This window comes from Lygodium microphyllum, chromosome 13 (genome assembly GCF_053477565.2).
Source record: "Lygodium microphyllum isolate KBCC chromosome 13, Lygodium_microphyllum_v1.1.10, whole genome shotgun sequence".
In the NCBI taxonomy this organism is placed as follows: domain Eukaryota; kingdom Viridiplantae; phylum Streptophyta; class Polypodiopsida; order Schizaeales; family Lygodiaceae; genus Lygodium; species Lygodium microphyllum.
The window spans coordinates 54,592,967-54,608,693 of NC_141147.1; the positions used below are offsets into that span (position 1 = coordinate 54,592,967).

General features: G+C 37.0%; 1 protein-coding gene across 11 annotated transcripts in view; it reads right to left on the reverse strand.

The window, feature by feature from the left end:
- The window catches only part of LOC148026632 (Leucine-rich repeat (LRR) family protein), a 139,114-nt gene that overhangs the window by 41,927 nt on the left and 81,460 nt on the right, over window positions 1-15,727 (reverse strand). For 2 of the 11 annotated variants that reach the window (XR_015692857.1, XM_087691091.1), the window contains 2 exons: window positions 13,631-13,717; window positions 5,126-8,887 (listed from right to left, as the gene is read on the reverse strand). Coding sequence is in view for 7 of the 11 variants with exons in the window: in XM_087691091.1 (XP_087547217.1) it covers window positions 8,879-8,887; window positions 13,631-13,717 (96 nt within the window). In the remaining 4 variants the exon portion in view is untranslated. The other 9 variants (XR_015692856.1, XM_087691087.1, XR_015692858.1 and 6 more) reach the window with 9 other exon arrangements.

Sequence of the window (15,727 nt, forward strand, 5' to 3'; positions counted from 1 at the left end):
AAAAGGATGTTCAACGTTTCAAAAAGGAGTACTCCGCATTTTGGGCTAGGTGATGGGGGTAGAATTTCAAAATTTTCTAACCATGTAGAACATTTGGAAGTGAAAGAAATACTTTCAATAGTAAACACATGTTTTAGCACCTTCCTTTAAGAGTGCATTTACTCATCCTCGCTACACGTTTGCATGTCCTCACCATATGGAAGGTCCTTTGCAAGAGACTTAAGCTTCGTGATGTATACATTTTAGCCAAAATGTGGGTTTAGTAGACTTTTAACCGACTAGCTATGTCAATTTACAAAACTTAAACAGCTTCAAAGTGGTGATCACTGGAAAGAGTATGAGCTAGAAATGACTAGGGTATGGTGGATTTCAACACTCTTAAATATAGTAAATAAGCCTTCCACAAATGTAAGGGAAACATGGAGAAGATCTCCACACCCCATAGCCAACAAGTGAGTGTGCCATGTATTTTGAAACATTAGCATTTAACAAATTATAAGTAAATTACATATAACAAAGAAGACATTAGTTGTACTTTCACACTATGAATATGAATGTGCTATAAAAAAGAAAAAAGATAAGCTAAATGTGAAATTATCATGGCATTATTATATTGGGAACTGTTAATCCAAAATTGTGTCAATATTGCGAATGACATCCGAGTCCACGCTTATACAAAGTTTGTTTAAATTGAGGACAACTATGCAAGTTAAACCGAATCACCTAAAATCAACAAATATTCCTAAATTTAGCGTCTGAGATTCTATGAGAATGTAAACTTAAACTCTAGTTTGCAAAACACAATATGAAGAGGTAGTCTCTTCACTTGCAAACCAATCCATAACACATTATTGGCAACTAAGAGCTATTAATGGATCATAGGTATTAGGGGACCATTGTGGTTGTTATGCCCTTCAAACCATGTAAAATAGTACCTAGTTTGAGTTGATGAAGATATGAAATGATCCTTGTGGCAACTGATAGTTACTTGTCATTTAGAGATAATCAATTTGACTTTTGCAATGGTCTAAATGAGTGTAGGCAAAGAATGCTACATTTGAGAACAAACGAGATTCAAGTTCAAATGTTTAAACCTTCATCAAGTGTCATGTATAAAAGGTATGTCAAAGGAAAGATATCAACTCTTTTAGAAGATTTTAACACACCCATGTAAGCCATGATGGAGTATTGTGAAGGAAACCGTTCAACAATACATGCTTCTATCACAAATGCAAAAGGTCATAATAACCGGTTTGATTATGTAAACCAATGGGCACACATATTTTGTGTGTCTATGTGAATGTTCATATGCAAAAGATCATTGTGACCACTTTGTTTATGCAAAGCAATGGGCATGTGTAGTGTGTCTATATCTATGCAAGTGTTCATACATACACATGCATTTGTTCTATGTGTATTGCATAGAAACACATGTATATATGCATATGAAAAGGGTATTACATTATTCATAGGAACACCTACACTTGCATAGATTTGAACATAGCAAATAACTCATTAAGCTAATAATAAGAAAAACATAGCTTCCATCTAATTTTAAGACACTATTGCCTAAGAAGTCGAGTTACTTACACATGTTAAGTACGCAACCCTTTGCTTCAAGCTCACCTAAGATTGTACAAGGATTTAAATTCCTATAGTCGTGTGTAAACATGTATTGTAAGCTATATATTAATAAATTAGTGCATAGTGAAATTTTATTATAATAAGATGCTCCTCTTGAAATGAGTGTTGATGTGATAACAATAAGCTTTAAGGCCTTTCTAAATGGAGAGCATGAATAAGTCTCATATATGTTAGCTTTAGTCATAAGGTGGTTATGTATAATAGCATACTCCCAAGATTGTTAATGGTTTACAACTTTATTATCACCCTTGAGATGAGTTGGCACCAATACATTTATCATTCCTTCATGAAAATCTTACAATTAAAGAAGTGTCTACTATAGACTACATGAATCCATTAGTATAACTGAGTAGTCTAAGTTTATTTAAGAATTATCAAATGAGCAACAAGTTGAATATATTAACAAAATTATGATTTTAGGAAGGTAGCTATTGAATTGACTTTCATTGCGAAGGAAAACACCATGGTGGTACTTCAAAATTCATTTTGCATGGCTAAGTATGACTACTAAATGCATCGATTTGGCAAAGCGCTAGGATTATATTCATACCCAACTTCAACCACCCAAAACTTCATCTTAACCCAACTTAAAGACATATCTTCGTCTCTACTACTTATGTAATAGCTCTATCATCCCCATGTCTATCTCAATCAATCCCACCCCTATTTGATGTGCTCTAAACATGTGCTAGCTATGTCATCCTCCACATGTATGTGTCTAGAAAGTCTATTTGCCCATTAATCATTTGAGCCATGCTTTAAACTTGTCTAGATGTCTACCATGGTTCGATAGGGGCATGTATATCATTGACCCAACTTCCACTAATGTTCAAACTTTCTATATGACTACAATGGCGAAATGAGGCTCATCTCTAGCATTCAACACTTGCATATTGCAACTTTAGCAAATATTTCAACTTCACACTAGAAAAATCCAATCTTCTCCAAATGAGGCCCACACCACCCATTGAGGTTCTACTTTGGACCCAAGTATCCATGAACTGTGAACGACAATGTGGTACTAAAGAAAGACATCTTACCTCATGTTTTGTTGAAAATCACTAGCAAAAATAGAATACTACTATGAATGTATTTTCACTATCTACTTCACTTAATCTCATACTTATGAGAGCATCAATGTTGATAATTACCATGCAAGGGTATAGCAAGAATATTTGGTTGTAGTTGTGACCAAAAGATATGAATCAAGCACATACAAAATCCAATTGCAAAAACAAAACGAGAACTCATGTGACTAGATACCATAAAAGAATCAAGTTTTTATATTATGATATCAAAACATGTTACAGAATGATTACAAAGGACTAGTCTTCACTAAAATCAATTTGTAGACATTTTGTTTATTTGATTTCTAATGAGAGACCCATTTGTAAAAGGATTACTTAAAATTTTGATTTTGGAAGTGAATCACATTGCATTTATTGGAATTCTATGAAACCACAAAAAAGGAAAATTTTATTATTCTCATGTTTCTATGGTTTTACAATACAACAAAAATGCATTGGTAATGGTTTGAGCACCATAATATGCATTATCTTAACGCAAGTCTGCTCCCTCATCCAATCCTTTTGAGCCAAGTAGCACATTTGAATCTATCTGCTTGTCAAACTTTCTTTTTCGTCGTACTTCATACTCCTCAAATCCCTCCATCTTCATAATACCAAAACACAATCTCTCTCTCTCTCTCTCTCTCTCTCTCTCTCTCTCTCTCTCTCTCTCTCTCTCTCTCTCTCTCTCTCTCTCTCTCTCTCTCTCTCTCTCTCTCTCTCTCTCTCTCTCTCTCTCTCTCTCTCTCTCTCTCTCTCTCTCTCTCTCACACACACACATTGATTATCACATAGCAATTAGATTGATGATCTCCAATATTTAATCTTCGAATAAACTTTGTTCATTTGTTCGCATTGAGCCAAAAAAAATCTGAGGGGCCTCCATTTTTTCGAGATGAACAATCTACTACATTTTGGTGACTTCAAACCATGTTAGAAATACGAGTGAAAACAATGGAAAAGGATGTCAACCATGAGGAACAAAGACCATGCATGTCTAGGATTCGCAACTATGGTGAGTGCTTGTGCAAAACCATCCCTCAGTATGGTCCACAAAGCAATGGAGTGGTCCCTTGTGCTAGTGGAATGAGGGCTAAGTGGCCAAACCACGTGGCAATAAGATTGCCTATATATAAGCATACACAACTACACAATAGAAAAATCGAGTAGGTTCAAGCTAGTTGTCTTGAAAGTTCTACAACCCTAAATAACTCAACAAAGTTGTCATGAGGACATTAACTCTATGGATGAGAAATGAGTCTAGTGTCTAATCCATTTTATGATTCATATTCTATCGAGAGAGGGGTGAGGGTCAATGGAAGTTCTAAGGGGGCTTTGACTTTGTCTTTTTCAACCCGCACACTGCATGGGTTTTGGGCCCAAGGAGGGGGCACAATCCACGACCCCCATTGGGTGATTTCCCTCCCCCCTCCCAAAAAGAAAAACAAAAACAAAAACATTAACTCAAGCTAATTAATCCTTGTTTTCTTTTTCTTTTTCTTTTTTCATCTTGTGTATGTAGGAACATAATAATTTATTTTTCAAAAAGTTCTAATTAGGAAGAATAACAAATAAACATTAAAACATGTTTCAAATTTTTGTTTAACTTTTTGAAAAATCAATTCAATAATTCTACTAAAAATCAAATTAAATACTAGAATACCCAAGAAAATTTTCCTATCTATAAAAAATTAGTAAAATTCTCATAAATAAGTCAATTCATAAGAAAATATAAAAATATAATAATAATTTAATCATATTCAAAAATGACAATAATTTGTGATCAATCAAAAGAATTAATAGCAATTCAAAATAACCTATGAAAACTAATGATAAAATCGAATAAATTAAACATTTTCGAAATAATTTAAATGAATTAAGAAAATTGATAAAATATCAAAATAAATTGAGCAAAAACTAAGCTGATTTATTATAATTTAGATAAAATCTAATTAAATTAGAATAAAACTAAATAAAATTATGATAAATAAGATCGATTTGAATTAATTGGAAAAAAATCAAATTCAAATCATATTCAAATATTTTAAATCAAATAAATAGAGAATGGGATTAAACAATTTAGTTTAAGCTTGTGCATCAATGTTCGAACATATGATAAGCAAAAAAATTCAATGGCTCGCATGCTAGGAGGTGAAAATAAGACATGATTGTGTGTGTCTTTAAGGGCATGGTAAGAATTGAACCTTAACAGTAGGGTCAAAGAAATTGAGAGAAGACAATCACTCTTGTCCACATATTGCTTGAAATCGTGTCATCCCAATACTTTGTTGGAATAAAGCATTATAGGCGTATTCCACCAATGGAAGGTATTCAATCCACCTTGGATCCCTGCTTCAATAGGCTTCTTTCAATTTGCCCATTGGTTTGTGGATGACATGCCAAACTGAAACATAATTAAGATTAGATGGCTTGAAAGCAACTAGTCCAAAATTCGAAGGTAAAAAACGTATCACGATCACAATTTTTTTTCAAGAGCCCATGTAATCAAAATATCTCCATGATGAATATCTTAACGATATCTAAAACTTTATTAGTTGTTCTGATAGGGACAGCATAAGCTACTTTGGTTAGCATATTCACTGTCACAAGGATGGAATCATACCCTCCTTGCATAGTGGGTAGAACCACTATAAAATCCATGCTCATATATTTTCGTTTCATTTGGGGAATATCAAAAGGGTGTAATTTTCCATGTAGTTCAACCCTTTTGGCCTCGACCCCTTGGTAGTTTAAGCATTAGGTCACATACCTAAGAGTGACAATTTTCATTATTGGCCACAAGGAGCTCCTTCTTAGCGCATTCAAGGTGCCATGTTTCTCATATAATCTTCTTTTTCAGCTCCCAACAAAAGCCTTTCTTGATAGTTACAAAGTTCATCTTGAAGAAGATAATTCTTGAACTTTGCTTCATCCTTCGAGATCTTCCCTAATCAAACAATCTTTCTAATATCAAGGTAACAAAATATTCCAAGTTATTAGGAGCTTCAATGCCACATCATCAAGAAAGGAGTTATTGGGAAAAGAAAAAAGTCTCGGGAGGCTTCCTTACCTTGAAGAATCTTCAATTATTAGGCCATTTAGAAAGGCTCTACGATTGAGAGCATCAACCATAACATTTTCCTTGCCAAGGTGATAGTTGATCTCTAGGCCAGAATCTTGCATAACTTTGATCTATATTCTTTGCCTCACATTGAAATCTGGTTGAGTGAAAATCCAGTTGAGGCTCTCTTGATCAGTGATGAGAGTGAAACTTTCACTAGGTAGATAATTGCACCAAAGTTTGAGTGTGTGAATAATCACTAGTAGCTCCAAATCATGTATAGCATAATTATTCTCATATGGTTTGAGTTTCCAAGAAGAGTAGGCTATGGGTCAATCTTCTTGTGAAAGTCCACAACCCAATGCTACAATGCTCACATTTGTGACCACCTCGAATTCCTAGGAGAAGTCAAATTCATGGGAAAAGTCAAGAAGCTTTGATATTAGAGCTTTAGTGAGACACATCTTGAGCTTACCAAAGCTTTCTTCCTCCTTAGGAGTCCATACTATCTTGGACTGCTTCTTAAGGAGCTTAGTCAAGGGAACGGCCATGAGAAAATAATCCTCGATAAAGATGTGGTATCATACTATGAGTTATAAAAAACCTCTAATCTCTCAAACACTCTGAGATGGTAGCCAGTCTTGAATATCCTTTACTATGGCATAGTCTGGGAAGCAAGTCTATCAAGGGCTTAGCTCAAAATAGGGCATCCTCAAGATCGAAGGATAAGCTGCCCATTTAGAGGTGGATTCAGGCATTGGCAAATGGAGCTACTTGTTGTGTCATAATCATCTTCGAGACATATTTTAAGAGGATGACAAAGCAAGAGTAGCAACCTTCAACCACCGTTAACCCTTATTGCCCTACCTAAAGAACTCATCCATGTTCTGGTTTTCATAAGACAAGGATAGGTATCTTCCTCGGGCTACTACCTTGATCTATTCCCACATTTGGAAGATCTCAACGACAACCCTATCATGGCACCATTGTTTCCACCGAAGACGAGCTTCTCCAAGAAGACGAAGTCATCCAATCATAGCCAGATTTGTTATATTCATCCCTACAACAAAAAGGTAATCCTCCATCATTTGTTCAATCCAAGCCTCAAAATTGGTTTTGATTCTAGAATCCTTGCCACTGAACTTAGGCGGCCTTAAGCATAAATTTCTTTTCTTATTGGTTGGACAAACTGATTAGAGATGGGGGGTACCTAAAAATGGTTTATAGAATCACATGTCATTGTTCACACCACAAAAAGCTTAAGTTTATTGCATGAAATATTTACATTGCTCATAGCTTGAAAAGAGCTTTATAAAACACTAGTTGAAAACTTACTCATGTAACTAGCGACGATTATTCTTTTATACACTACAGACTTCTTATGGACTTTGAGTACATGGTACTATCTAGGCTGCTCGATGAATCCTTTAATGGCATCATTGTTTTGCTTCAATCTACCCAAATGGGTTATCCTATCCAAAGAGATAACGGAAAATTACTCAATAATAGATATACCGATCATGATAGATATTCCAATCATTTACATTTATTATGGCATTCACCCTAGGTTTCTCAAACAAGAATCTTTTGACAAGCTATAGTTTTTCTATCCATTAAATCCACTTCAAATTAGTCTTGAGGTAGGCTAGCTTTTCAACACCTACATATAAGCAATGTGAAGATGCTTACTTCACATACACATGGACTATTGACAGCTCGCACTCTTCTAGTGGCTAGCTCTTTCTTGCATAAGTTTGGGATGAGAACCAATTGCTTCCTTGTAGGAGGTGAAAGCTTGGTGATACCTAGAAGATGCAACCTAGCTCAAAACCCTTATCATACTTGAAAGCACTATGATTAGGAATATAAGCTCGACTCAAGATGACCCCTAAGTGCACATGCCCTCATGGGAGCACAAACATTAGAGTGAATAAGTTGTATTTTTCAGAGAGCATGCATTGCACTATCCTTTCTGAAGGTAAAGCTATGCATCTTGCCCAAAATACATCCGTTGCATGCATGAGGAGGTGGAGTCTCCACTGGAGGCAATGCATCTACCATGTGACACCTCTGAAGGGTCATCAAACTCCCAAAACTCATATGTTTGTAGCAGACACGCCAAAGCTTTGCATTTTGTATAGCGGACGTAAGATTAGCGGTTGCTAGAGCATCATGAGATTGTCTATTGTAAGTATCTAACAAGAATAAACCCTGTACAGGGTGTCGAACAATTCGAGTGCATAATCTATCTCTTTATCTTTGATAATGCATTTGTCATCCTCAAATATGATCTGAAAGCCATGCCTATCGAAGATAGAAATAGACAAAAGTTCTTTGTAATGCCAGACATAAACAAGACATCTTGAATCATGAAGTCAAAACCATCTACAATAGCAATAGTGATTGTCCTTAAACCACATATATCATAATTGGTGATGTAACACTTTCCAACCAGGGCTGAATGCATAGAGGTAAACAAAGACTTCGTAGAAGTGATATGCTTTAATATTGCACTGTCAAAATACCATGTTTGTTGTGTTTCAACAACATTAAAAGCTAAATGAGCCATAGAAAAATCATAATTGCATGTGAGAAATGCATAATCCTTCTCTATCAAGTTGATTAAAGCATCACCATGTGCTGATTTACTGGTGCTAATGCCTCTTGGATAGCCAAGCTGGAGTCATTCTTTTTCTCCTTGGCCAATCTCTTTCAACATTCATCAATATAGTGACTGGGCTTCTTGCAATAATGACATGTTTCCTTCTATTTAGACTTTTTTGAGTCTAGGGCAACCTTATTTGATGCATGTCTATCATCAACATTTTGTTGATTTTTCACATTTTGCTTGACTTTTCCTTTACCATTGTACTTTGGGTGCATAGCCGCACCACTTGAATGCAATGCGACATTTTTTCAAGTCTTGGGCAACCTTACTTAATGGCTGTCCAACATCAGCCTTTTATTTATTTTTCACATTTTGCTGGACTTTTCCTTTGCCATTGTACTTTGAGAGCATAGCCACATTACCTGAATGCACTGCAATATTTTTGCAAGTCCGTATCTCTTGTAGCAAGGGGCTTTCCAACTCCATTGTAAGGGGCTGCTACTCCCCCTTCAAAGACAATATCAAAGGGGTGTGAAAATCAAGATATGACTTTAAAAGAGAGTTCAATGTGATTTTTACCAATTGAGCATCATGAATAAAGTCATCAACATTGAGCATCTACTTTACACAAATATTGTATGAGTAAGGTGATTTGTCATGCTATCACTCTCATCCATGTTCACATTGGCCAACTTTTTACAGAGAAAATATATTCTACCCTCATTGCAGGTTGTAAACGTATGCTCAAGGATTTTCCATGCTGATTTTGAGATCTTACAACATCGAACGTGCGGAATAATTGCCCTTTTCATTGACAAGGCAATCAAAGAAAGCGGTTGTGCATCCTTGGAGCCCCATTTTCTTTCATCCTTCATAGAAGGCGAAGGAGAGATAATAGCAACACTAACTTGTCCTTGAGCATTACTCTAAAGTGTCTAAGGTGCAATACCTATTGGTCGATGCAAATCATTGTAACATAGTCCCACAAGTCCTTTGCGACAAGAAGGTTGCGAACCATAAAACTCCATAGCGGGTAGTTCGTGCCATCAAGTTTGTCCTCCTAAGTGAGAACACCAAGAATGTTACTCTGATTATTATTTCCCTAATGTGCCATATTGTCGATAATGGATGAAAATTTGCAACCAAATACTTCAGTGCTGAAGTATGTACTATGTTGAGTATTAAAGTTCCTTATGGAATTAGAATGCAAGTATCAAAATTTCGCAAATCTTACCAAATGTGCAAAATGTGCTAAAAATTAGCACTCAGCCTAGATATTATAGCAATGCATTGATGTACTAGACTTGCCTTGAAATGTGTACGCAAAAGAAATTAGTTTACAGAAATTTAGTATTGAGTCTTACCAAATGTTAGTGTAATTTCTTAAAATTTAGTGCTAAATTTGACTGCTTGTAAATTAATGTTGCTATACTGTTGATTTCTTGCCTTGAAATGCTTATCGAGCAGCAAAAGCCCCGAATTTCTTTGCAAATTTTGAAAGAAATTTATACCTTACAGTTTGAATTTCTATAGAAATGTTGCATCGAAATACGTAGCAACAACCACCAAGAGCTGGAATTCGTCGCATGGTGTGTGCCAGAGCTAGCAAATTGAAATGCCTTGAATTTCTTCCATTAGTGCCAAAGAAATTGCGTAATGTTGGCAATTTTGTTGGAGATTCATATATAAGGACTTGAATCAAGCAAAAGTTTAAATTTTCCTCAAGAAATTTTAAAAATTTAAAAAAGTCAATTAATTTCTTGAATTTCTTGGCACGGAGTGTGAGATTGAAAATTTCTTCCAAATTAAGTATCAGATAAGAAAGTCGAATGAGAAATTGCAGAATTTTTTTAAAATCCTCAAATTTGAAAAATTATGGTTTTGCACTTTTTCTCAAATATGTAGAAAATAGCGAGCATGGCGAGCAAGGTTGAGAAGATGGTGGGCAGGGTTGAGGATTCTATGAGCAAGGCTACGAGAGGTTGTGTATTGAGTTGTGTACAAGATTGCATACAGGACCACATGCAAGCTAAAAGAAGTACCAACGTCTCCTTCAAAACAATAACTTCTCTCCCAAAACAACAGCTCCCTCCTCCAAAACAGCAGCTTCTCTCCCTTTATCGATTGAGTGGACTTTGTGTGGGTTGCACTGGTTGAGCGATGGAGAGATAGAATCCATGTGTCTTGCTTTGATACCAAATATTGGAAATGGAGAGAAAAAGAGAACATAGAACAATGAGCAAGAGTGAACAACATTTCTATACACTCAAAAGATGGAGTGCTAGAATGATAGAATGAAAATACTTGGACGTATCCTAACTCAACTAGAGTTAATTCAACTCTAAAACTAACTCTAGAAGTGGTGATACAACTTATTCATGTAGTTGTGTTCACACTACAAACCAACTAGCTAAAACATTGGACACTCTCCATACAATTGGTTAATTCTAACAACTCGGTTCAACTATGTGAGGTCCTTTTCTTTTGGATAATTTAGAATGAGAGAATTTGTTGTGATCAACGCAAATTTTTGAGCATTTAACTTTGCCTGATCTATTACCATTGCAAGCTCAGTCGCCTTTACCCCTCATTAAGGACATTGTTGTCGTCATTGTGTTAGCAAGGATGATCATGAAACTCAATTTTGGATAAAATCTTCATCAACAAGTTTGACTATACTTGAACCTAAGCAAATCCAAGGGCTTGGACTTTGGTCACGAGGACGTAAAATTTTGACATTGTCTAATCTTACAGATAACATTTGATTAAGATATTAATCAAATATGCAACGTTGTTTAGCACATGTGATACACATGGAAGTTATTTCATGATAATAAGCCAAGGACCCCAAGGATGCACTGGGCATCAAAGGAAAAAGTTATAATAACTTATGCAACCAGGTTTTGGTGATCACTTTGTGTCAATTTTGACCTTAGGACAGTTGTTTTGGCCAATAAGTGTAAGTCGTGATCCTAGAAACTAGCATTAATAAATTGATTAATGCTAATCTAAGAGGCAACAAAGGTTGAGGACCACTCCAATTTGCAAATGGCCTAGCCAATTTAATTATGGATTGGCACATTTTATTTTGGGTGGGTTAGAAGGGCTAAAATTAATTTTCAATATTACTTAATTATGAAACTTAATTAAATGGTTGGATAATGTTGAAAAATGAAAAACACCTTGAGACCTGTACCAACAAGATAACACATTGAACATTGAAATCAACACCTACAATTTGTTGTGTTATCAAGGATTTTAGATGCCCAACCATCCACTGTAAATTTAGGGAAGCATTTGGCCAACTGGGATCCAATTAGAGCAAGTTTTAGTGAAAATCAAGGTGCAAATTACCCAATTTATTTAAGGACTATTGGATCAACAAGGGGCTCTTGGATCAACCAAGGAGATCGTGAAATCTCAGCTTGTAATACATTTATTGGCAATTGAAGTTAAAGGAATACCGAAAGGGGCGCTAGTTTTGGAGCCAACATGGTGTCTATTGTTCAAGGTTCTTAAAGTAGATTGTGCATATTAATTTATGACTATTTGCTAATTATTGTAATAAAGTACTTAATCGATAAATTACCACCCTTTCCAAGAAGGAAGGCCAATTTCAACCAATCACCTTGAGATACATCGCAAGCGAACGAAGAAGCTCAATGAGAGTCATCATTGAGAGACAATCTAGAGAACTTAATTTCCAAACCACATGGTGCCCAACTAGAGAGGCAGTAATGTGCCCAACCGGGAGGCAATATACCTCTAGTTCTATTCCTCGCCCTCTCAAGAAATACAATAAGCTCCTAAAACTAGAAGGGGCAAATCATGGTGTCTAACTCTAAGTGGAGTTGTAAAATCTCAATGGAAAAGAGACAACTTACTCAACACAAAGTATGAAAGCTCTGACTTCAATAAGAGTGTGCCGCTGCTCATTGCGTTATAGGTACAAGACTCTGCAACGAGCACATCGCATATATCAACAATGATTAGGTGCTAATATGGTGATAAGAAGGCTAAGGCTATGAACAAGTCTAAGCTGAAGAAAAAGAAATGGCTTAGCAAAAAGGCAAGAGTGACCACAAAGGCATTAAAGGGTGTTTTACACATCATTAGTAATTAGTCAACCTTGTAGTCATAATCATGGCATTCTCCAATGGGATGAGGGTTTTAAGCTCAATTTTGGGTAAGGCCTTCATCAACAAGTTTGATTGTACCTAAGCTAAGCAAATCTAAGAACTTGGACTTTGGACTAAAAGTGGGTAGCTCCCATGATGGCTACTCACCTGCAAATGCATCGCAAGCGAACCATCCCTAGCTTTGTATGGTAGACCTTGCCAATAATAAGAAAAGATGGCTCATCATGCGAGGAAGCCCGAGCTGCTAAAGCAAGTGAATAGACTAAAAGTGGGTAGCACCCACAATGATTGGTCTTCTAGAGATGCATCACAAGTGATCCACCCCTAGCTCTGTGCTCTAGACCTTTACAGTGAGTGATAAGAAATGATAGCTCATTATGTCAAGAGGTGCAAGCTTCCAAAGCGAGTGGATATCTTTTGGCTTCATCATTTGCCACCGTTAACCTATGGGGGGTGTGATATCCAGGCTACTTCTGCTTGTGAGCTTGATGTGTCCTAGCCTCACTCAAGAATTGGATGTGAGATCATTTTCTTCAATGCATTGCAAAGCAAGTTTAAATCTCCTAACACTCCACTTGCATTGAATTTCATAGAACCTTAAACAATAACAATGACTTGCAATGGCGAAGTACTAAGTTCATTTTATCCCTATTCGCTCCCCCACTCAACAAGGACACTCAAGCAAAGAGGAGCACAAATGATGGCATAAACATGAAAATGTAGGAAATAGTTGTCAAATGGTGAACACATGATAATTGCACGAGGGAGAACTACAATGCAGTGGACTTATGCTGAAATAGAAGTTGGAAGGGCTAAACATCTGCCATCTACCAAATCTCTGTGGATCCAATTCAAGATGCCTGAATCCTAGTAAATCAAGCCTAATTTAGTTGCCATAACCTGTACTTACTAAACATCGATCTGTCACTACTTGCCAATGTCAAAACTATATGATAAAACCAGCATTACACAAATTTTATCATTTAATATACCTAAGTATTAGTCCCATTTTTAGCCAGTAGCTGAAGCTACTACCTATTTTCAGATTAACATCTCTAGTCTAGAGAGGTTGCTACATATAGTTTACTTGTCATAGAGTGGGATCAAATACCTGTTGCAGTTGCTCCAGAGTGATAGAGTTTCCATGCACCGACAAGCTTTGTAAAGAAGTGCATTCTTTAAGAAGTGTTGGTGGCAGCTGTAGAGTATATATTGTTAAAATTTCTACCTCCACCTCCCTCTCCCTTTCCCTTCCCCCTGCGCCGCCCCCCCCCCCCCCCCCCCCCACATCCCAATTCACCCCTTCTCTCTCTCTTTTATTCAGATTCATTATCTTATTCAGTGCTGAAGCTCTGGCGCACCCAAATTCAATCGCCTTCAATAATGCACAAAATAGTAATAATTTGAACCTACAAAATTATCCCGAAGCCATGAAAGGCCTTTGCTTAATTGGGATTCCTGAGAGACATCTTAAAAGTGCATGAACAGGATGTTTCAAACCTACCCAAAAATTTCAGGGTAGTGCAAGAAAATTTGATGTGTTGCCTTGTATGTTTCTATGGAGAAGGAATTGCAATGACCAGATGCAAGCATAATAACATCTTAGTTGAGCAACATGGAAGAAGGCATGATCAGCATCTTTGAAGCAAACACCACCCTGGCACCCAGCATACTCTCCTTCCTATGCAACTAGAGGGCCAAGTTGCTGAGCTCTGTGCAAAGAGGACAATGGCACCATGTGAACTTGCATTAGAAGTGAACATATAGAGATTCATCCAGAACCAGTTGAATAGGACTTAGAGAAGTGGTGAAGAGACTCCAAGAAAAAAGAAACTATCACAAATGAGGCAATGGTACCAGCACACTTGAAGATGGAGAACAAGCAATACAATTGCAAGGGCCCTTCAAAAGCCTGACCCTGAATATACTACAGCTCTGAAAAGGTCAATAAGGGTGTGCTACTATCAATCCCCAAGGTATCTCCATCGAGACTATAGAGATGATCTCTATGTCGGTGCAACTCCAACAGGAAGAGTCCAAAGCAATGCTAATCTTGGAAATCCATCGTCATGGATAGTCATCTGAAACCCTTGTGAAACATACCATGGAAGTGCCCATTGATCTCATAGTACACTAGGCACCTACATATGTGATGCTCCCCAATCTTTGGCTCAACCTAGTAAAGCTGGCTCTGACTCTTTGGGGGAAGGGAATCTACTTCGTAGCGACTAGTCTCTATCCATGACTGGTGTGAGGATGTGCAAAGCTAACCAATGGCCCACCATACTCCATGGGATAAGGGTGTCTCCATGTATCTTAGCCAGCTCACAAAACCATCAAGGGATGCATGCAGAAGATGCATTCAGTAGAAAGCCATCATTGTCCCCAAGTTTTGGGTAGGTGTCCTAGTCGTGTGTACTTAAAGAATGTCCAACTTGATGATCTTGTTGAGCAACTCTAGACTCACCTCTAAGAAAGCGGAGTCCAAGTTGTATGGTAGAGTTTTATGCATAGGCTTTGGAGCATCCTGAGGCAGAGATTGTAACCTTCCTTCCGTGGATGGGTGGTAAATCCCTGATTACAACTTAATTACAGCAGCAAACAATTAGTCCAAATCTGAAAATACAAATTTACCTACTGATCTTGGACAATGCACACCCGATTGGCCCCAAAATTGGCGCCCCTCTCGGTATTTCTTTAGCTTTATTGAAGAAGAAGTTGATTTCCAATGGGATTCTCCCAATCCCTTTCAATATTCCAACTCCCCTTGTTGTGATGAATCACCAGCAAGTCCTTAATCTGATTTGCCCCTTGATTCGGGCAATCAATTAGCCTTCACCCGCTTTGATGGAGATGGGAAATGCCCCAAATTCAATTATTTGCTGGTCCCTCCATTTGAATAGGCTACAACCTCAACCTTGTTGAATCCAAGTTTTGGAGCTTCCAATTTTTGGCACACTTCCCGAGGCTGCTGCTAAACCCTGATTTTTGTTGTAATGAAGTTGTAATTAGAGATTTACCACCCATCCCAGCAATCACAAACTACTCCAAATGTGACCCCAAACTGATCACAAACTCATTGCAAAAACTGACCAGCAATCAGTGCAAAAACTGATGCACAACTAATTCAAAAAGTAACCATAAACGGTCCTCAAGCTTATCAAAAACTGAGCTGAAACTAATCAGAATTTTTGTCTCTAAATTGAGA